The sequence below is a fragment of the Myotis daubentonii genome, chromosome 6, assembly GCF_963259705.1.
Source record: "Myotis daubentonii chromosome 6, mMyoDau2.1, whole genome shotgun sequence".
Classification (NCBI taxonomy): domain Eukaryota; kingdom Metazoa; phylum Chordata; class Mammalia; order Chiroptera; family Vespertilionidae; genus Myotis; species Myotis daubentonii.
This window is the reverse complement of record NC_081845.1, coordinates 96,703,528-96,727,138: the sequence shown is the minus strand read 5'-3', so window position 1 is coordinate 96,727,138 and position 23,611 is coordinate 96,703,528. Positions and strand designations below refer to the sequence as shown.

At 39.6% G+C, this 23,611-nt stretch overlaps 1 protein-coding gene and 1 pseudogene across 1 annotated transcript; both read right to left on the bottom strand.

Annotated features, from left to right (window-relative positions):
- Window positions 1–7,231: 7,231 nt before the first annotated feature.
- On the bottom strand, window positions 7,232–11,230 carry LOC132236634 (tetratricopeptide repeat protein 1-like; annotated as a pseudogene).
- Window positions 11,231–15,300: 4,070 nt separating this feature from the next.
- LOC132236633 (sterile alpha motif domain-containing protein 12-like) lies at window positions 15,301–23,169 on the bottom strand. The gene is made up of 3 exons (XM_059699726.1): window positions 23,116–23,169; window positions 21,882–21,902; window positions 15,301–16,332 (listed from the first exon to the last, which is right to left on the bottom strand). Exons 1-3 carry the CDS (start codon window positions 23,167–23,169, stop codon window positions 15,862–15,864), a joined length of 546 nt encoding a protein of 181 aa, XP_059555709.1. The 3' UTR covers window positions 15,301–15,861.
- Between the last annotated feature and the right edge of the window lie 442 nt (window positions 23,170–23,611).

The window sequence follows — 23,611 nt, the reverse complement described above, 5'->3', positions numbered from 1 at the left end:
ACACTCCCTACTGGGCATGTGCCCGCAACCAAGGTACATGCCCTTGACCGGAATCGAACCTGGGACCCTTGAGTCTGCAGGTTGACACTCTATCCATGGAGCCAAACTGGTTAGGGCATTGATTTATTGATAATAGCCATTCTGACAGGTGTGAGGTGGTATCTCATTTTTAAATTTGTATCTCTCAGATGATTAGTGACTTTGAGCATTTTTCCATATACCTCCTGGCCTTTTTTTATGCCCACATTGGAGAAATGTCTATTAAGGTCTTTTGCCCATTTTTTTTTTTAAATATATTTTATTGATTTTTTTTACAGAGAGGAAGGGAGAGAGACAGAGAGCTAGAAACATCGACTAGAGAGAAACATCGATCAGCTGCCTCCTGCACATCCCCCACTGGGGATATGCCCGCAACCCAGGCACATGCCCCTGACCGGAATCGAACTCGGGACCCTTCAGTCCACAGGCCGACGCTCTATCCACTGAGCCAAACCGGTTTCGGCAAGGTCTTTTGCCCATTTTTAATTGGATTGTTTGCCTTCCTTTTGTTAAGTTGTATGAGTTTCCTATATATTTTGGAGATTAACCCCTTATTGGCTATATCATTGGCAAATACGTTCTCCCATGCAGTGGGTTCTCTTGTTATTTTGTTGATGGTTTCTTTTGCTATGCAGAAGCTTTTTATTTTGATGTAGTCCCATTTGTTTATTTCCCCCTTAGTTTTCTTTGCCCTAGGAGCTGTATCCGTAAACATATTTCTATGAGAGATGTCTGAGATTTTTCTGCCTGTGGTCTCTTCTAGGATTTTTATGGTTTCCTGACTTACATTTAGGTCTTTTTATCCATTTTGAGTTTATTCTTGTGTATGGTGTAAGTTGGTGGTGTAGTTTCATTTTCTTGCATGTATCTGTCCAACTTTCCCAAAACATTTATAGAAGAGACTGTCTTGATTCCATTGTATGCTCTTGCCTCCTTTGTCAAATATTAATTGAGCAGAATGTCTTGGGATGATTTCTGGGTTCTCTGTTCTGTTCCATTGGTCAATATGCCTGTTCTTGTGCCAAGATTAGGCTGTTTTGAGTACAGTCACTTTGTAGTATACAGTAACTTGGTATCTGGTATTGTGATCCCTCCAACTTTTTTCTTCTTTCTCAAGATTGCTGTGGCTATTCGGGTCTTTTTTTTAAATTCCAGATGAATTTTTGGAGAGTTTGTTCTAGGTCTGTGAATTAGTGGTATTCTGTTGGTATTTTAATAGGGATTGCTTTGAATGTGTAGATTGCTTTGGGTAGTATGGCCATTTTAATGATGTTGATTCTACCAGTCCATGAACACGGTATAGTCTTCCACTTGTGTATATCTTCCTCTATCTCTTTTCAACGTCTTATAGTTTTCTAAGTATAGGTCTTTTACCTCATTGGTTAAATTTAATCCAAAGTATCTTAATTTTTTGTTGCAATGGTAAGTGGGATTGTTTGTTGTTTAGTTTCTCTTTTTGAGAATTCATTACTGGTTTACAAAAGTGCCCTAGATTTCTGGGTGTTAATTTTGTATCTTACTACGTTGCCAAATTTATTTATTAAATCTAGTAGCTTTTTGGTGGAGCTTTTAAGATTTTCTATGTAAAATATTATGTTGTCTGCGAATAATGAGAGTTTTACTTCTTCCTTTCCAGTTTGGATGACTTTTATTTCTTCTCCTTGTCTGACCGCTATGGCCAGCACTTCCAGTACTATGTCAAACAGTGGAATACCTGTCTTTTCCTGTTCTTCTGGGACCTATTAGATCCCAGCCCTAGCCCGTTTTGCTCAGTGGTTAGAATTACAGTCAGCCAGCCTCTCAGTGTGCTGCATTTCTAAAGACAGTGTGGCTCTGAGCATGCCCCCTCACGCACAGTGTGGGCACGCCCTGGAGGTCTAGTCAGTAATCAATACTTGGTGCCTATAAGGAATGATATAAAACTGTCAGGAGTGTTTCTTGCTAGTTTACTTAAATCCTAAATCCTAAGTAGTTGACAACTGGCCTCAGATATATAGACTTGAATAGCCATTCATTGAATCATCTGTACCCTTATTTGTCATCCCCAATTGGCAGGTATATCAAACATGAACAGAGTGCTGAATATTAAGTTTAAGTTGAATTAACTCTCTTTTCCTCACAAGACACTGAATGGCCAAAGGAACCTTTAATCTAATAAGTGTATTAGGACATAAGAAAGAAAGAAAAATAAAACTTAAAAAATTTCTGCCCTGGCCGAGTAGCTCAGTTGATGAGAGCATCATCCTGATACACCAAGGTTGCGGCTTCTGTCTCCCATCAGGGCACATACAAGAATCAACCAATGATGCATAGATAAGTGGAACAACAAATCCATGTTTCTCTCTCTTCCCCCTCTCTCTAAAATCAATAAACCCATATCCAAATTCTCTCTGATTATTAACCATCTTGTGATAAATATTTCAATCTTTTAACATCAAAATTGGGTAATTTGGACTCTAGTAGAAGAAATGACAGATATACAGTAGGGAGAAAGGTTAGTCATTGAGAATAATGTGTATGAGTTTCATATATAATGAAAAAAGTATAGAAATTACAAATAAAAATGGTGGATTGAATTCATGCACTTATTTTAACTTTCTCTAACTCCCCTAAAACAACAGGAAAGGGAATTTTTTTAATGCACATCAGGCGGGATAGTAAGAAGCTAGGGAAATTCCTTGATAAGTGCAATAAGGGAAACTGAGACAAAATAATTAGACAAGGCCTAACAATTTGAGCAATTTACAGCCAGCTAATAAAGCATAAAGTTTTACTTCCCTAACCAAGGACACTAAGGAGCAAATGGTTTACACATTTCAGACCAGCCCAAGGCAGACCTGCCTCAGTACCAGTTCCCCTTTAATAACGTTCTTTAAAAATAAAACTAACCAGAAAACAATCCTGGCCCCTCTCTACATACATTTTAATAGATCAACATATTGAAGGACACACCTGAAAAGTTAGTGAATATTATATAAGACCCTCCCCTGAGTCCTCACCTAGGATTCCCACCAGCCAAAGAAAAGATAAAAAAGCCTCAAGACAAAGGATCCACTGCACTCTCCACAGAGCACATGCCTTGTATCTTTGTTGTTTTCCTCCTAAACTCTAAAGGATCCCATGAGATTTGCAACCAGGGGAGCAATGGGCAGTGGCAGCTCGACCCAGGCGTAGCCCCTGAACCTGTCTCCAAGGCCCCCCTTTCTCTGACTTTGTTTCTCCTGTTGCTTCTTCTACTCCAAGCCCTTCCTTTGTCCCGCTGTCCCCAGCTTTCATAAACACACTCTCAAAATCACTTGGACTCGTATTGTGAAACCTTTCCCATACGAAGTCAAGAGCCACACACTTCTGGCGGACCCTAGGCAGACCTGCCCCGAGCCCAGACCCTGTTGGTAACACATAAGCTTACAAGGAAAAAGAAAAGAGAAGAGAAGATAAAACTTGGGAAGAGTGTCTATTTAGCAGATTAGTGAAAGCTGAATCCTCAGTGGAGAAAACCAAGAAGCAACTGATTTCACTGCAGGATCACTACCGCCCTCACAAAAGGTTCAGGGGGGTTAGGGGCAAGGGGTAAGGACACATGTAATACCTTAATCAATAAAGAAAAAAAGGTTCAGGATTTGGCAGCAGCATCAAGTACCATTTCTTAGAATGAATACTTGGTGGTTTTACTGATTACTCTGTTATTTGGGCATTTTAAGAAAAGACTGGCTCTTTCCCTTTGTACTATTTATCATCAAGGATGATATTATAAGGTATTCTAATCCCCGAGTCAGTGAATTTTACTCACCTTTCTTGGCTTTTGCTGTGTCATTGTCCCGGGACTAAATAAAAATGAATAAATCCAGCTACGTGTTTGTATGTCTTCCCTTCCCCCTTTCCTATGCTATTTTCTAGTTCCCTAAGTAAAGATCTAGAGGCCTCTTTCCTTTAGTCTTCTGTAAGAACCTATGAGGAATAAAACCCCCATATTTAGAATTTTCAGCACAGGTTAAGGGGTGCGGGTAGTCTGGTCATGGTCTAATTTGAGTAGCATCACTTGAGACAAGGTGTTTGGACAAGATGAAATTAGGAATTTCTCATTCTTCCCCAGTGGTGATCAGAGGGAGATGGCACTGGGAGGAAATGGGAAGATGTTTCATTTATATGGCTCTGTGAAAGCTTCTTTGTCCCTGCCAGACTTGGAACCGGCATTGCCTGATTTGTTCATGCATCTGGTATTCATTGTCAATAAATCGGATGCACTTTTGGCCAAAAGGACTAAGCTTTCTGCAGTGTTGTTGTTGTTCTTGTTGAACCCCTTCACTTTTTCATGCAGCCCCACAGCCCCTTCCCCTCTGACAGCGGTCAGTCTGTTCTCTGTATCTATGAGTCTGTTTCTATTTTGTTTGTTAATTTGGTTTGTTCATTAGATTTCATATATAAGCAAAATCATATGGAACTTGTCTTTCTCTGACTGGCTTATTTCACTTAGCATAATAATCTTCAGGTTAACCCATACTATAACGAAAGGTAAGATTTCCTTATTTTTTATGGCTAAGTAGTATTCCATTGTATAAATGTCCCATAGCTTTTTTATCCACTTATCTACTGATGGACACTTCGGCTTCTTTCTAAATCTTGGCTATTGTAAATAATGCTGCAATGAATATAGAGGTGCATATATTCTTTTGAATTGGTGTTTTGGGATTCTTACCCATAGACATGGTCTATGCTTCCACTTATTTGTATCTTCTTCCATTCCTTTCTTCAGTGTCATATAATTTTCCAAGTTCAGGTCTTTTACCTCCTTGGTTAAGTTTATTCCTAGGTATTTTATTATTATTTTGATGCAATTGTAAATGGGATTGTTTGCTTAGATTACTTTCCTGATAGTTTATTATTGGTGTATAAAAATGCAACTGATTTCTGGATGTTTATTTTGTATCCTGCTACTTTACTGAATTCAACAATCAGTTCTAGTACTTTTTTGATGGAATCTTTATGGTTTTCTATATACAGTATCATGTCATGTGTGAGTAATGACAGTTTTACTTCTTCCTTTCCAATTTGGTCAGTCTTTGTTTCTTCTTCTTGTCTGATCACTGTGTCTAGGATTTCCAGTACTATCTATAATAATAAAAGCATAATATGCTAATTAGATCGGGCAGCTGAACGATCTTCTGGACGTCATTCTGAACGTCCTCTCGGACTAAGCCGCGGTGGCAGGGGCCAAGGCAGAGGCAGTTAGGGGCCATCAGGCAGGCAGGCAGGCGAGTGGTTAGGGGTGGTTAGGCAGGCAGGGAGAGGCTGTTAGGGGCGATCAGGCAGGCAGGTGAGCAGTTAGGTGTGATCAAGCAGGCAGGCAAACAGTTAGGGGCATTAGGCAGGCAGGCAGAGTAGTTAGGGGTGATCAGGCAGGCAGGCAGGCAGAAGCGGTTAGTGGTGATCAGGCAGGCAGGCAGGTGAGTTGTTAGGGACGATGAAGCAGGCAGGCAGAGTGGTTAGGGGTTATCAGGCAGGCAGGCAGGTGAGTGGTTAGGATCCAGTGGTCCTGGATTGTGAGAGGGATGTCCAACTGCCAGTTTAGCAGGATTGGGCCTAAACCGGCAATTGGACATCCCCTGAGGGATCCTGGATTACGAGAGGGTGCAGGCCGGGCTGAGGGACCACCTTCCATGCATGAATTTCATGCACTAGGCCTCTAGTATTGAATAAGAATGGTGAAAGCAGACATCCTTGTCTTGCTCTTGTTCTTAAGGGAAACACTTTTAGTATTTGCCCACTGAATCTGGTGCTGGCTGTGGATATGTCATATATGGCCTTTATTACATTGAGGTATGTTCTCTCTATTACTACTTTGCTAAGAGTTTTTAATCATAAATGGGTGCTGGATTTTATCAAGTGCTTTTTCTGCATCTAATGATATGTGCATGTGATTTTTATCCGTCATTTTGTTTATGTGGATATCACATTTATTGATTTGAGAATATTGTACCAACCTTGCATCCCTGATATAAATCCCACTTGATCATGGAGTATGATCTTTTCAATGCATTGCTGAATTGGTTTGTTAATATTTTATTGAGGATTTCAGCATCTATGTTCATCAGGGATATTGCATATAATTTTATTTCTTTGTTTTGTCTTTATCTGGTCTTGGAATTAGGATAATGCTGGCCTCATAAAAAGAGCTTGCGAGTCTTCCCTCTTCTTGAATTTTGGAATAGTTTGAGAAGGATAGGTATTTGTTCTTTGATTGCCTAGTAAAATTCAACTGTGAGGCCATGTGGTTGAGGACTTTTATTTGTTGGTAGTTTTTTAAAATTACTGCTTCAATTTCAATTATAATCTGTCTATTTCAGTGGTTCTCAACCTGTGGGTCGCGGCCCCTTTGGGCCCTTTCACAGGGGTCGCCTAAGACCATCGGAAAACACATATATAATTACATATTGTTTTTGTGATTAATCACTATGCTTTAATTATGTGCAATTTATAACAATGAAAATACATCCTGCATATCAGATATTTACATTACGATTCATAACAGTAGCAAAATTACAGTTATGAAGTAGCAACGAAAATAATTTTCTAGTTGTGGGTCACCACAACATGAGGAGCTGTATTAAAGGTTTGCAGCATTAGGAAGGTTGAGAACCACTGGTCTATTCAGATTTTTTTAATCTTCCAGATTCAGTTTTAGAAAATTGCGTATTTCTAGGAATTTATCTATTTCATCCTGATTGTCTAATTTGTTAGCATATAGTTGTTCATAATATTTTCTTACAATCCATTGTATTACTTTGGTGTCAGCTGTTACCCTCTTTCATTTCTTTCTTTCTTTCTTTTTTTTTTGGTCACAGAAAGCATTTATTACCACAGAGGAATACGCCCGGCAGCCGGGACAGTGTGTGTGATTGGGAGAGGGGGCAGTAGGCAGGACCCCCCCCTCAGTCATGTCTGGGAAGTCTCTGACCAGCAGGTTTGCTGGGTCCAGGAGAGCTGGCGTCTGGGCTTGTATGTTTGTATGGTTCAGGAGGTCAGCCTCAACAGGCTCCTCCTGGACAAAACAAAGGACAGCCAGACCCAGGAACAAGAGCTGCACAGACACCACCTTAAAATGGAAATCAAATTACATCAGGACATACATTTCACCCTTATCACAAAACACAAGGATGGATGCATTAGGCTCTACTGGATGGCCTATCTTTGAGATAAGATGCTTATAGAACTTAAACATTGTCAGGGCCTTTCCCCTTGCTACCAACTAGCAGCACACAATTTACGAGCTAGCTTTAAAAGTTATTGTTATCTCTGTTATCTGTTATTATTTGGGTTTTGAACAAAATTGATGGAGTAGGAGCCAGTAGAGGAATCCTGTTTGATCTGGAAATTTTCTGTAGAGTCCAAAAGGTTGGAGAACCAAGTTCCCAAGATCTTTTAGTTTACCCAACATCTCTTCCTTCAGTCTTTCATTTCATTCTTCAATTTGCTTAGGTAATCTCATACAAGCTTCCCTGGCTTGGTGCACTGATGGGTCTTTTTCTAGAATAGAATTGTAGTCTTCCAGGGCTTCGTTGAGCTTGTCGGTGCTCTCGTACAGCTCCGCTCCTCAGCAGGGCCCTATAACTGGGGTTTAGCTGACTGGCTTTGCTGCAGTCACTGATGGCCATCTCTTTCTTGTCCTGTTTCATCCTTGCAGCAGCTCTATTTGAAAACAGATTAGACCTGTCTTTCTGGAAGCAGAATGGGACCATTTGAAGGGCGTGGCTGCAAGAACGTTCAGCTTCTATGTAATCTCCTTTCTTAAATCGCTCATTTCCCTCCTCCTTCAGTCTAGTGCTCTCTTCTCTTCTTTTCTGTTTCTCTTCATCTGGCATGTTTTTTTCCAGTTCTATTAGGTATTCTTCATTGAGTTCAGAGGAATTCACATCATCATCAGGTTTGTTCTCAACCTTGTCCATTCCTGGTTCCTCCTTCTCAAATGAGGCACTGCAGTCATGAAAGTGCTCCTCTTCTCACTGGTTCTCCTGGGGGTGGGCCTCAACATCCTGGAGCAGCTTGCTCTGGGGCTGCCGATCTCTGGGGTTAGAAACTGAAGGACTAGCACATTCTGCTTTCTGGGGATCTGTAACTTGCAAACCACTGAACAGGTTCTCTGGAACCCTACAGTTTCCTGACTTCTCCCCTATGCTGAATCAGTGAGGGAGGTGAAGCTGGTTCGCTTCACAGTTCCTCTCTTCACCTTCCTAGCCTCCCTCTTTCATGTCTGCTTTTATTTATTTGGGCCCTCTCTCCGTTTTTCTTGGTGAGTCTGGTTAAAGGTTTGTCAAACTTGTTTATTCTTTCAAAGAACCAGCTCTTGGTTTCATTGACCTTTTGTATTTTTAAAGTCTATTTCATGTATTTCTGCTCTGCTCTTTATTATTTCCTTACTTCTACTTACTCTGGGCTTTGATTGTTATTCTTTTTCTAGTTTCTTTAAGTGTAAAGTTAGATTATTTATTTGAGATTTTTCATGTTTCTTGAAGTAATGCTATGACTTTCCCTCTTAGGACTGCCTTTATTGTGTCCCATAGATTTGGTTGTTGTGTTCTCATTTTAATTTCTTTTAAGGTATCTTTTAATATTTTAACTTGATTTGATTTCATTGTTAAGCCAGTTATTATTTAATAACATGTTATTTAGCCTCCGTGTGTTTGTGTGTGTGTGTGTGTGTGTGTGTGTGTGTGTGTGTGTGTTTTAATGTGACTGATTTCTAGTATTTTCCCATTATGGTCAGAGAATATGCTTGATTTGATTTCAACCTTCTTAAATTTATTGAGACTTGTGTCCTAATATGTGGTCTATCCTAGACTATGTCTCATGTGCATTTTAAAAGAATGTATATATTCTGCTGATTTGAAGTAAAATGCTCTGAAGATATAAATTAAATCCTTCTGATTTAGTGTGTCATTTAAGGCCACTGTTTTCTTATCCATTTTCTGTCTTGAAGTTCTATCCATTGATATCAATGTGGCGTTGAAATCCCCATACTATGACTGTATTACTGTTGATTTCTCCCTTTGTTTATCAAGATTTCATTTATATAGTTAGGTGCTCTTATGTTGGGTGCATAAATGTCTATGAGTTATATCCTCTTGTTGGATTGTTCCCTTTATCATTATGTATTGTATTTTTTTTTACTATAGCCTGTTTTAAAGTTCATTTTGTCAGATATAAGTATTGCCACCCTAGCTTTTTAAAAAATGTCCATTTCCATGAAATATCTTTTTTTCATCCCTTCACTTTTAGTCTGTGTGTATCTTTCATTCCCTACAAGGTGAGTCTCTTGTAGACAGCATATATATGGGTCTTGTTTTTTATCTGTTCTGCTACCTTATGTCTTTTATTTAAATTTTTAATTTTAAAAATTATATTTTTATTGATTTCAGAGAGGAAGGGAGAGGGAAATAGAAACAGAAACATCAATGATGAGAGAGAATCATTGATTGGCTGCTTTCTGCGCATCTCACACTGGGGATCAAGCCTGAAACCCAGCATGTGCCCTGACTGGGAATCAAACCATGACCTTCTGGTTCATAGGTTGGCACTCAACCACTGAACTATGCTGCTGGGTCCATATGTCTTTTGATAGGAGCATTTAGCCCATTTAAATTTAATGTGATTATTATTAGGTAAATATTTATTAGCATCTTATTCTTTTGACTATGCTTCATCCTCCTCCTCCTCCTCCTCCTCCTCCTCCTCCTCCTCCTCCTCCCCCTCCCACTTCTCCTCCCACTTCTCCTCCCGCTTCTTTCTTCTTCTTCTTCTTCTTCTTCTTCTTCTTCTTCTTCTTCTTCTTCTTCTTCTTCTTCTTCTTCTTCTTCTTCTTCTTCTTCTAGAAGAACTATTAACACTTCTTGTAATACTGGTTTGGTGGTAACAAACTCCTTTAGCTTTTTCTTTTCTGGGAAGCTCTTTATTTCTCCTTCAAACTTAAATGATAGCTTTGCTGTGTAGAGTAGTCTTGGTTATAGATCATTGCTTTGAATATTTTATGCCAATCCCTTCTGGCTTGAAATGTATCTGTTGAGTAACCAATGTATCTGTCGAGTAATCAATGAGCTCCCTTGTAGGTAAATAACTGTCTTTCTCTTGCTGCTTTTCAGATTCTTTCTTTGTCTTTAACCTTTGCCATTTTTAAAAAATTCATAAATTGCTTTATTTTTTAAATTAAATATATAGAAGTGACATTGGTTAATAAGATCATATAGGTTTCAAATGTACATTCTATGATGCACAATCTGTATATTGCATTCTTCATTTCAGATATTATATTCTTCATTTCTGACTGGTTCTTTTTTATGGTTTCTATGTCTTTTTGCATGCTCTTGTAGCACTCATTAAGTTTTTTCTAACTATTTTTTTGAACTCCGTGTCTGATAAATTGCTTGCCTCCATTTCATTTAGCTCCTTTTCTTGAAATTTCTCCTGTTCTTTCATTTGAGGGATGTTTGTATCCCTATATTGATTACCTCTGTGTGTTTGCTTCTGTGTATTAGATAGATCTTCTATGTCTTCCAGTCTTAGTAGGGTGGATTTTCTATGGGACCCAATGGCACAGTCTCCTTAATCACCTGAGTTGGGTGCTCCAGGGATGCCCCTTGTGTGGGTTTTGTGGACCCTCCTGTTGTAATTGAGACTTGATTGCTATTGGCCAGTTCATGCATGGGGTTGACCCTCAGACTGGCTGACTGTGAGGATCCATTTCAACCATAGTGTATGAGCTGCTATGCAGGTGCTGATCACATGGAGCAAAATTTGCCTCAGAAAGGTCTGGTGCCTGCCAAAATCTCCCTTTGGATGTGCTACTTGTGAAGCTAAATGGATCCTGCTCTGATATTGTCTGAAGCTAGACAATGAGTGTTGGTTCTGGGCTTATGGGAGAGATTCTGGGTGCAAGCCAGTGTCAGATGCTGCCTGTGATGGCCTTGGACAATGTTTTGTGAGTTACAAAACAATCCACAGTTTTTGGCTGCCTCTGCTGGGCCTGGGTGCTCATGGGAAGGACCAAGCTGCATACCAAGTCTGGCTTTACCAGCACCAGGTCTGGTTGCAAGTCAGCTAAAACTCCAAGGCACCTTGAGATCCACCTCTGCCTGTCTTCAGCTGCTGGCTGCTTGTTACACTCAATCACTGAAAGCTTCTGGTGGTCCTCAGGTTGCATGAGGTAGGTTCTCAGTGAGTTACCAGGTAGGGATGAGTGGTGTTCACCAGATTGATACAGGTTCAAACTTGGTACCAGTTGTGGTCTGAGGCCACTCAGCAAATGTCCCAGGGTATACCAAGTGTAGCTACCACCTGCTGGGTGCTCACATATCTTTGTAGTGGTGCAGGTTCTTAGGGAGTTGTCAGGTTGGGGCCAACGGAGTTTATCAGGCTCAAACAGACAAAGGTGTTTCTGGTGGAAGGGGGCACTTTGCTCTGGTTTGGCATGGGAGGAAAATGGCCCCCGCCTAGAGACACACAACTCAGTCTGTGTCATTCTGCCAGATGCCTGATCTCAGTGAGGCTGACAGGAGTCAGGAGGATGAGGCTAGTGGATCTCTCATGAGGAGAGATCTCTCATGAGCCTGCTGGTCAGGCTCAGGGGAAGTTGATTAGAGTGTCTCCCACCTCAGAACCACACAACTCAGTCACTGACACCTCCTGAGTTCTTCTAGACTTCTACACCCCAGCCCAGCAGCTGACTCCTCCACATGGTGAAAGCTCCGCAGGGTGGAATGACAGGGAGTTTAGGGGGGGGGGCTGTTGCTTTCCCCAGGCTGACGTCATATGGAGGGGAGTGAGCCACCCAAAAAAGATGGCATCTGTAGTGTGGGAGACTCAGAACAGGGGTCCTGGGTGCTGTCCCTTAGCTCTCTCGCCCAGCCTCTCCTCATAGACTCTAGTCCACTCCATCCTCCCTCTGCTGGAGCTCTGGTTGAGTGTCTGTGAAGGAGGTTTTGTGCATTGGCCTTTTAAGAGTGTGTCTGTGTCTCTAGCATCTCTCCTTGGTGGACAGAATCTCCACTGATTTTCACAGCTACATGGTATGTGGGTACCTCTTCCTGGCTCTGGTGTTCTGGGCTAGGGAGCCAGGCTTTGGGTTGAGACTCCACGTTTGTCAGGGGGAACCTTTACAGCTGAGATATCTCTGGTATCTCAGCTGCTGCTTGTGGGAATGGGGCCAGGCCTTTTTGCGTCACTGCCCTTCCTACCAGTCTCAATGTGGATTCTTCTGTAAATCCTTGGTTTTAAGGCTTCTCTTCAGCTAGTCTTCAGTTAGTTATTCAGGCTGCTTGCTCTATTTTAGTTGTAATTCTAGTTTAGTTTAGTTCCGGGAGGAGTTGAGTAATGCTTCCACCTACTCCTTCACTATCTTTTTTTGTTTGTATTTAATTCTCACCTGAGGATATTTTTCCATTGATTTTTACAGAAAGTGGAAGGGGGGGAGGTAGAAGGGAGAGAGTAGGAGAGAGAGAGAGAGAGAGAGAGAGAGAGAGAGAGAGAGAGAGAGAGAGAGAAACATCAAGGTGAGAGAGACATATAGATTGGTCACCTCCTGTAGGCACCTCAATCAGGGCCAGGGATTGAACTTGCAACCCAGGTGTGTGCCCTTGACCAGGAATTGAAACTGTGACTCTTCAGTGCATGGGCTGGTGCTCTAACCACTGCTCAGGGCCACCTGTTTTTTTCTGTCCAGTGTTCTTAAGTGCTTCTTTTTTTACTTAATGGATTGTAATTTTTCATAGCTATGGTAGTCTTATTGTTTTTTATTTTTTAATCCTCACTCGAGGACATGTTTATTGATTTTAGAGAGAGGAAAGGGAAAGAGAGAGAGGAAAACATCCATGTGAGAGGGAAACATCAATCTGTTGCCTCCTGTATGTGACCTGAATGGGAGTCTAACCAGAAACCTAGGTATGTGCCCTGAACAGAAATCAAATCCGCAACCTTTTGGTGCATGGGATGATGCTCCAACCAACTGAGCTACCTGGCCAGGCTCTTCTTGATTTTCAATAGGAACTTTTGAAGTTGTCTTTCCTAAAATTTAGTCTAGAATACAATAGGTCCTTGGGTTACGTCGGAGACCCGTTCCTATGGCATGATGTAATGCGATTTTTGCCGTAAGTCGGAACCCACATACATAAGCACCTACGTCACTCACATAGAGCACATACACAGCAGTAATGAAGTGAAACAGTAAAAAACTTTTAAAATAAAGATAACAATTCCTGACCTTTACTTGTGGTAAATAAAAACTAAAAAACATAAAGCACATATGTACATATGTCGAAATGACGGAACTTTTTTTTAAATAAATAAATGGGTGATGGCGATATAACCACGAAACGATGTACCTCGAGTCTGACGTAACCCGAGGACTGTCTGTATCTGACAATTTTAGATATTCATCCTCAGCACAAAATCTAAGCTCAAGTGATCTTTTACTTTCTAAAAGTACTGTTTCTTATCGGTACTGTTCTTTTTGTTAGTATGAATTGGGGTGTGGGAACCACGCCAGAGAAGCCTGATAGTCAAGGCCAATTAAAGCAAAGAGGCCTTGTTGTTATCATACACCGGACTGTCCAAGGCCACTCTGCGTCTAGGCTGATACCATACACAGCTGCACAGCCACAATGATCTCACGGTACACTGTGCCCTTCTGTAACCCATATGAATGATGTTACTATTGTCGTGAGGCCTTCTTTGTCTAAGCAGTATAATACATGTTATTTGATCAGCTGAGAGAGAGAGAGAGAGAGAGAGAGAGAGAGAGAGAGAGAGAGAGAGCTGAGACAAAGCTGGAGAGACGGAGCTGAGAGCTGGGGCTCATAGAGAGCTCAGATATAGCTACCATGTTAACACTGGTGCTGAGAGAGAAGCTTAGAGATAAGTTACTATGGGAGGCTGCAGAGAACAGCCAGTGAGCTGGGCTGGGGAGACAGGAGATACTGCCCAGATTGTAGCTCTAAGGGAGAGCTCAGGTGCTGCTACTAAGTAAGGCGGTGAGTTTAGAGGCAGTGTGTGGCTGCTCAGATAATAACTGTAGGTACAGAGATTAATGCTGCTTTGTAGGAAAGATATGTATTTACCAGCCGGTGTACAGCTGCCTGATTTTTTTTTAAATGAATTTGGGTGTTCCTGCATTGGGTGCATATATGTTTACCAGGGTTATATCTTCTTGTTGTATTGATCCCTTTAGTATTATGAAGTGGCCTTCCTTATCTCTTGTTATGGCCTTCACTTTGAGGTCTATTTTGTCCGATATAAGTATTGCTACCCCAGCTTTCTTTTCCTTCCCATTTGCCTGAAAGGTATATTTCCATCCTTTCACTTTCAGTCTGTGTGAGTCCCTTCTAATGAGGTGGGTCTCTTGTAGACAGCAGATGTATGGGCCATGTTTTTTTATCCATTCAGCCACTTGATGTCTTTTGGTTGGAGTATTTAGTCCGTTTACGTTTAAAGTTATTATTGAAAGGTACTTGTTTGTAGCCATTTCTTTTTTTGTGTGGCTGTTTTCTTTCTGAGCTTTTTATTTCTTCTTTTTATACCAGTCCCTTTAGCATTCCTTGCATTGCTGGCTTGGTGGTGATAAACTGCCTTAGCCTTTTTTTGTCTGTGAAGCTTCTTATTTCCCCTTCAAGTTTGAATGATAGCCTTGCTGGATAGAGTATTCTTGGATTCAGTCCTTTGCTTTGCATCACTTTGTAAATTTTCGTCCATTCTTTTCTGGCCTGATGTGTTTCTGTTGAGAAATCATTTGATAATCTAATGGGAGATCCCTTGTATGTAACTTTCTGTCTCTCGCTTGCAGCCTGTAAGATTCTCTCTTTGTCCTGAACATTTGCCATGGTAATTATGATGTGTCTTGGTGTGGGTCTTTTTGGGTTCACCTTGTTTGAGACTCTCTGGGCTTGTGTGACTTTTTTCTTCCCCACCTTAGGGAAGTTTTCTGATATTTCTTCGAATAGGGTTTCTAATCCTTGTTCATCTTTCTGATGTTCTGGCACCCCTATTATTCGTATGTTGTTTCGTTTGATGTTGTCCCAAAGCTCCCTTAGGCTTTCCTCCTGTCTTTTAATTTTTTTCTCCAATTGCAGTACATTTTGGGTGTGTTTTGCTTCCTTGTCTTCTAATTCACTAATTCGGTCCTCCGCTTCTCCTAGTCTACTGTTGATACTTTCAATGGTGGTTTTTTTTTTTTTTTTTTTTAAAGAAAAAAACAAAAAAGAAAATACTTGTTTTCTCACAGGTACTGAACGTGCTGATTCGTGTCTCCTATAAAGTGCTTTAGAGTTGGACAGAATACTTTTAGATGTCATAACGAACATAATGGAGACATGTGGACATTCCTACCAGGGCACGCTATGGTAAACACCTCCACCGAGATTGCAAAACTGCTGTAATTGTTGTCTAACACATCATGCCATCTGCACACATAGTAAGAGAATCCAGTACTTGCCATGCGGAAACAGGACTTCCAGGGAGGGGCACAGACAGCTCCCCGAAGGGGGCCGGAGTGATGCACAGTGATGAAAATTGGAAGCAATTTTCCAGCTAATCGTCTGCCGATGACCGCTTGCAACGAGTGGGCACTGCATGTAATGCACCTCGTTTTCAAATCCACGGCAAGCTAAGATTTTCCAAAGCCCATCAGCTTGACTGGATGGGTGCTTTCCCCTGTAGTTAATCTGGTTAATCTGTCAATGCTCCAAGGGGATCGTCTGGCAGGGCCACGAGTTAGGCTCTCTGGGAGGAGCAGGTCATGTTCATATCCACTGGCAGGAGAGTAGCTTGGAAGGCTCACCACGTTTATGGAGAACCCTCGATTGAGGCTTGTGTGAGTAACTGTAGGTTTCTGACTTCTTCCCGCACCTTCAGCTGGAGCACCTGTTGCAAGATGTGCTGCCGGAGGTTTTCCTGGGCAATCCCCATTCGCTCAAGCTTTTTGTCAGTAAGTCTCAGCAAAGCTCGCCCAGTTATGTCATGCTGTTTGAATGACTCGCTGTAGATCTGATACTGATTCGGACAATGTTTCTTCAACCACTTGCAGATATCCTGCTGAGTCCACAGAGCCACTGGTTTTGACAGCTTCACTGTAGATGACTTAGCCGTCTCAGCTTCTGCCTGCAGTCGCTTAGGGGTTCCTTTTTGGTCAAGCACCTTCTGGAAATGTTTGTTTTTAATGGGTTGAGACTCAACACCTTCACCTTCAATTTGCAGTTTAATGCCTTCAGTATGAGCAGGATGATCAATACCCCATGGATTCAAACCACAGCCATTCTCTCACAGCTTCCCTAACGCATGCATAATTTTCTTGGCCGAGGTACTCCTCCTTCCCCGCGCCTCAATGGTGTTTTTTATTGCAGCTATATCACTCTTCATTTCTTCTTGGGTCTTACTTAAGTTGTTGATTTTTTCATCTGTTTCTTCTAGCTTCTTCCATATGTTATTGATTTTTTCATCTGTTTCTTCTTGCTTCTTGCATAGGTAGTTGACTTTTTCATCTGTTTCTTCTTGCTTTTTGTAGAAGTTGTTGATTTTTTCCTCCATCCAGTTTATGCACTCTAGGACCCTTATTCTGAATTCTTTTTCTGTCATGTTGCATGCCTCTGTATTACTTAGCTGCTTTTCTGGAGAGTCCTCCTTCTCTTTCCTTTGGGGGTTTCTTTGTCTACTCATGTTTGATCTCACTGACATATCTAGACGTTGAGTCATTCAGTGGCTGCTCCCTGGGTGGCAGTGACTCCTTGGTCTGTGGTTGTTCTTCGGGTGGTTGCGGTAGCAGCTGCTCTTCAGTTGTCAGCAGCTCCTCTGGTGGGTGCTTGTTCACAGCTGTGGTGGCTCTTCTGGCTGGTGGGGGGAGGCTTCATGTACAGCTGCTATTCCTCAGCAGAGGGTGTGGTGCTCAGGAGGCTGCTGTTGCTTGGATCTGCTGTGTTGATTTAAAGGCACAAAATACAACACAACAAGGCACCATGTACCAGGCACTAAACACAAATATATTCACGATATTAATAACCCCAAATAAAGGTGACCTCCCGAGTTAAGAGAATTAGGGGATAAGGAAGAAGGAAGAGAAAAAGATAAAAGAGAAAAAAGAAAAGAAAAGTAGGGTCCAAAAAAAGGAGTGCAAAAATGAAATTGGGAAAAAAGAGGGGGGAAAATAAAAGCGAGAAAAGAAAAGAAAAAAAAAAGAGCAAAAAGAGAGAATGAAGTGGAAGAGGGGAAGAGACTTTTTATATGAGGAGAATACTCCTACAGAACCGCCACTAATCCCAACTAATTCCAGAAACAGCTCCCTGGAGATGGGTGCAAACTAGAAACAACTAATAATGTAATGATGAAAATAGAATGGAGGACACTAATCCCAAAATAAAATAAAGAAAAAATAAAATGGCACTTTACAAAATGGTAAAATGGTGGCAGTAATAATACTGGTTAAAAATAAGAAGGTAGTAATTAAAAGGGTAAAATCAGGTATTGGAAAAAGAAGAAAAAAAAAAGAAGAAAAAAAAAAAAGAAAAAAAATTGGTTTCTTAGTTAAAAGGTGAAAAAAGAAAAAATAACTTGCAGTAGTGAAGGTCCTTCGGTTCTTCTATTCTTCAGTCTGGCTCGCCTTTAGTCCTGCCAGGTATTCTGGAGAGTGTTGAGTTTCCCTGCCATACACAGTTCCTCTGTGTTGTAAACCACAGTCCTTATTTTAAAGCAGGTCATATTTGTTTCCCAGACTGCCTTATTTTGTGTTTAGCAAAGAGTCAGTTTGTGGCTCAGCCTCTGGGTGGCAGTGTTCTGGGGTTGGCCTCTGAGGCTATACGGCTTCTCTATTGCATTTAAAACTTATTTGGAGAGGTCAACTATCCAGAGCTGGTTTCTTAATAGTTACCCGCTCTGTGTTGTTGCTGGGATTAAGACTCATTCTTAAACACCCACAACTTCTCACGGTTTCTCTGGCTAAGATCTGGCATCCAAGGAGTTCCAGCCCCCTAGGGCCTAGGCAGAGGGGCTCAGACCCAATATCTGTCTGTGACTAGTGAGCAGAGGATAAAGGAGGAACTTGACTACGTTCTCAGCAGTTAGTACAGTGGCAGGGTTCGAGAAGGAACCTGCCCTGGTGTAGTTGGGAAAAATTCAGAACACATAGACTCCACGCCACTCAGAGCAGCAGTGCTGAGTAGGGCTCTGGCATTGGGACAGTGGTAATTGTACTTATTTCTTCTAAATAAGATACAACACAAACAGCTTGATTCTTTTTCATTTTGCTGTTTCCCCTGGTTTCATCTTTTACTTTTTAGGGATTTCTCTTTCATTCTATTTGTAATATTAATCATAACTGACATCGTAGGAGAAATGTAGGGATGGTCCATTCTTTTATTCTCTTTAATTGTTCAGATATCCAACTAAGTTTTTGGATTTTGTGTATATGATTTAGAAGATTCATCAAGATTTAAAAAAACTATACTTCTTCTTTGTATTTTTCTTTTTCTTTCTCAGACTCAATTTGTTTTTTCCACAGTAAGAACATTCTTCTTTGTTACTGGCTAGTCTGTTGACTTGATTGAATAATTGTGTATTTATATGTTTATTTTTTTCTATAAATCATTTGGGTTTAGTTTCAAGATAATCGTTAATAACACTCCACTGAAAAATAACAACCATCCAACTTAATATTCCTGGGCATGCAGTACAATTATAAATAAAATACTATACTTATGAGATTTTGAGACTTTTGCTAAAGGAAAAACACAACCAATATTATTATTTTTAGTTATTAAGGAATACAACATATTTCCTTTGGGGAATCATAAAGTAACACTAAAAAAACACAAACACTTCTGTATCAGTTAGTTTGATGCTTTTATTCCTAGCAAGGTGGTCCTTTATGAGACATGTAAGATATACATACAGCCTCAGGACTGGAGAGAATCCTACTCATGGGGATGTAAGTACAAAATAGTGACTACAGTTGATAGATGGATGTTAACTAGACTTATTGTGGTGATCATTTGGCAGTATACACAAATATAAAATCATTATGTTAAACACCTGAAACTAATATAATGTTATATATTAATTATATCTAAATTAAAAAAACTATAGGCATAACTTTCATACTATTATTTATGTATTTATTAATTTTTATTGAACTTATTGGGTGAGATTGGTTAATAAAATTATATACATTTCAAGTGTACAATTCTATAATACATCATCTGTATATTGTATTGTGTGTTCACCACCCAAAGTCCAGTCTCCTTCCGTCACTATTTATTCACCCTTTACCCTCTTCTACCTCCCCCAACCCCCTTCCCTTTGGTAATCACCATAGTGTTGTTTGTGTCTATGAGGTTTTTTTTCTTTTTCTTAATCCCATCACCGTCTTCACCCAGCCTTCCAGTCCCCTCCCCTCTCACAGCTGTTAGTGAGACTATTATGTAAACTAAAATATATAATTGTTGAGAAAAAGAAAAAAAAGCCTTACCAATTGGTTTAGCAAATCCTGATTCAGAGAAAAAAACAATTGTCAGTTCTAATTATGATGCCATATGTTATCATATTAACAACCAGTTCTTCTGTGGTTAGGTATCTGGACTCTCTTCTAGATTTTAGCCATAATAGTTACTTAGCCATAAAGATATTTATAGAAATTGTTTTCTTTTGTTTTATATTCTTAGTGACCCCCAAATTGGAAGTATGGGCTTATGCACGTAAATAATTATTTAGAGAGTTGTTACCTACCTTTAAATCTAGAGATAACTAAATATAGAAATACATATGAGCAACTTTTTTTTTTTTTTTACTAAAGCATCACTGATTTTGTTTATGCTCATGTATTACATATTAAGAAATACATCATGGTAGTTAAAATTGGAATTAATTTAGTGAGTATTGAGACTTAATACTTTTTCAAATGTTTACTGTTTGAATGTTGGGTGAGTTAACTATACATGGTCTTCAACCATTTGTCAATAGAAAAGTTTTTTTAAAATTTCTTTATTGATTAAGGTATTACATATGTGACCAATAGGAAAGTTTTGACCATAAAAATGACACATATTTCTGGTTGGTCAAACTTGCACTGGCATCTGTCCTGTCATTTCCACTCTGTTGCTTTGAAGGAATCGGCATTACACAGGTGGTGTGGTTGAGGTCCCTGTTGCGTTCTAAGACCAGACCTGAGGGTTGGGGCTAGAGCTCCCTTACTCTGGTGGAAGAGCAAAGCAAATCTTCCTGCAACCCACTAGGCTATTAGGTTCTTGTCCACTGCAATAGGTTTTTACCATTTTGGGGCCTGTCAATAAGTCAGACCACCTAACCTCTCTTTTTCGTGTTACACTTTATCAACTTCCTCCTCTCTTTGCTTATGCTTATGAATATCACATTGGATTTAGTATCAAAGACTGGTTTAACAATAGTGTTTCTCATGATGGGTATAATCTACTAACTGTTGATTTTTTCAATATCATAAATTATTTCTCTATGTCACACAGAGTACTAGTATAGAGAAATACTAGCACTGAGTTTTTAGACCAATTGATACTGTAATAGCAACAGGGAGTGAAACTGACTTACATTCTATGGATTTTAGGATTTGAGAAGGAACTTACTGATAGTTGAGGCAGGTTCTTTAAAACAGAAAGAAAAATAAGGACATGAATAATGTGCAGTATATGAAAATATATCCAATAAAGGAATATCTCTAGGTTTGTCACTTAGAACAAAATTGTCACTCATGCAGTTTTCAGAGGTTGCCTCCAAAAAGTCAAGGGAATTTCATAGCAGTTGGGACTATTTGTGTTTAATGAGAGATTTTGATATTTGCTCAATCCCAGAAGTTTCAGTGTTCCGTTTGAAGGACCTCTGTTGAGGTAGGCTAGTCTTTGATACTTGATCTCTGTATCCAGGGCAAAGACATAGTCAAACCTTTTGGGACGGCAGTATGACGTTGCAGTAAAGTTTTACTCATCACTCTTTACTTTTCTTTCAAAACTGTCCTCTTGTCTTCTACATATATTCCTTCTACCTTTTGTTTTAAGAGGGATTTTATTTGTTTTGTGGTATTTAGTCTTATAATAAGTGCTTCTAAGCTCCCCTGCAAATTGTCAGTAATGTCTAAAGAAGGCTCGCTAATGTGAGGGGAGCATATAAAGTAAAATAATAAAAGTGAGATTTGCAAAGTTGATTACGGCATAGCTGGACTTATCTATCAAAAGATCTTCATGCACATAGTTCTCTGGACACTGCTCAAAGAGCAATACTTACTGGAAAGTGTCTCAAGAGTTTCTGACAAATAAAAATAAATAAGGGAGAGGGGCCTGACCTACTGTCTTAAGTCTGTGCAAAAAACTTCTTTGCTTTGTCTCAATATCTAGCTTCCAAACCAGCAACAAGTACCTTTTATTTTGGAAGTCCTGGCAGAATGATTGGTAATAGGAATCGTTCTTGTATTCACTTCCTCTTCAATTTTCTATCTATTAATGACACTGAGTGTACTCTATTAAATTTAGGTATGTCTTGTTTTAGTTCCTTCTTTCTGCCCCCTCCTTTAATTCTATGACTAATTTCCTTTCCTGCTTACATCACATCTCATTTAAAATGTTGATATTTGTCCTTATATGGACATTAAAATTTTTTAAATAGACAGATCAATTTCCTCAATATAACAATGTATTTCTAAGTTTATCCTTCCTACAAACCAGTGGTGTTCAATTATAAGTTAATCACCAATAACTCTAAATTAACTTTTGGTCTTTTGAAAATGAAAAAGCTATTACTAAAATCTTATGCACTCTGTCTAGTGTATACTAGGGTTACAAATAAGATGAACTTACTGGTAGGTGGTACAGGTTTACCTGAAATACAGAAAAATCAACATTAGCCTATTTATTTGCATATTATTGGACTGAACCTGCTCATCTTCCCGCGGGGAATCTTTTGAAATCATATGCAAGGAGCACCAAAACTATGGTTCTTTTGTTATTGTAAACCTAGGCAAGGAAGCCCTTTCTTAAGAGTATAAATGTGCTGTATTGGGATGGAAAATAATTTTAGAGGGACCTAAGCATAACTATCCAAAATATATTTAACTACTCCCACTCCTGCACACACACACATGCACACGCACACGCACACACACATACACACAGGCACAGATGCACACACAGTGATTCAGTTTTTCTTCCCAGTCCTAGAAACTATTAGAAGATTGGTTGTTTATTATTTTCCTGTTTTTCTCTTCTCTTTTCCTTCTCTCTCACTTTTTTTTTTCTTTGTCTTTGTCCCAGGTGGTATCCATAAGAAAATTGAACCAATACCAAAATTCTTTTAGTCTGTGTTTCATCTCTCCTTGGACTTGACTGGATGAAAGAAGGGGAAGGGATTAGCCAAAGAATATAAAAATAGCCTATGGACACAGACAACAGCGTGGTGAGGCCCGGAGGGGGGCGGGAGCTGGGTGGAAGTGGGCAAAGGGGGGTGCTAAGGGACATACATAATAGTGTCAACAACAAATTTAAAATAAAATAAAAATTAATAGATTTTTCCCTGTCAGGAAAAATTCAGTGGGAGATGTTTGGAAGTTGGAATGAAAGCCAATGAAAATTAGGTCAGGGTCTGCATAATAGAATAGAAAAACAGCACCATAGAAATCAGTTCTAGACTCGTTTTTAGATTAAAGGACTCAATAATTAACAACAAAAAAGGCAAATAAGTGACTAACTAGCTGAGTCAGCAAATCTTAATTTACAGAAAAACAACTGTCATCCATTATTAAAATACAAGACTTTATTTCATTAACAGACTAACTTAAATGAGCTATTTGGGATTTCCCAAAATTGTGGTTAAAACATTTAACGCAGTTGCGCATAGCTTGCTAAAATTTCTTTGTGTATGTGTTATTTTCTTTGGCCATGTCTAACGTGTAGCATACTGGTTAATCATTCTAAAGTGTTGTCACTTATAAGAAGAAAAACATATTTGTTTCTTTACTACTCCTGCAACATTTTTAGTCTCACTCACTTAATAGGCACTAAATTAGAAATTAGTGAGGTTATAATTTGCATTTACTTGAGGCTTAATGTTTATACTTGAAATTTTCTCTTGTGTGATTTCAGTGTTCATGTTGTTTAAGTAAATCTGCTTGTTGATCTATAATGACAACAGATATTTGAGATTTCAAATGAACCAAATCCCACTTATCTTAGTAACCATTCCTTTTTCTTCAGAATTTGAAGATTTAATGTTCTTTTGTGGAAATCCTTTTGTGTGTATTTTCTCTCTGGGGATTACTTAATTTATACTCCTCCATCTTTCACAATGTGTAAGAACTACTTAGGAACCCAGGAAAACCCTTCGTCCTTTTAAATCCGTCGTCCTCATTTCCTTTTTATTCACTTGACTTGCATATGTATATGATGAGCACTTTGAATTCAGGGTTAAGTTGTTTGATACTGACACAACATTTGTTGATTCATATCATCTAGTAATCAGTGTGCTTAATTCAGAGAATGAACAGACTTATGGGTGGGTGCTCAAGACTTTTTCAGATACAAAGACAAGACAA

Bases quoted from the DNA above. Each gene is read 5' to 3' on its own strand.
- LOC132236633 (XM_059699726.1), bottom strand. From the start codon at position 23,169: ATGAACACTGAAATCACACAAGAGAAAATTTCAAGTATAAACATTAAG. The intron at 21,903-23,115 runs GTAAATGCAAAT...TCTGTATTTCAG, and splicing joins GTATAAACATTAAGCCTCAA to GTAAACCTGTACCACCTACC. The intron at 16,333-21,881 runs GTAAGTTCATCT...AAGCTGTGAGAG, and splicing joins TAAACCTGTACCACCTACCA to AATGGCTGTGGTTTGAATCC.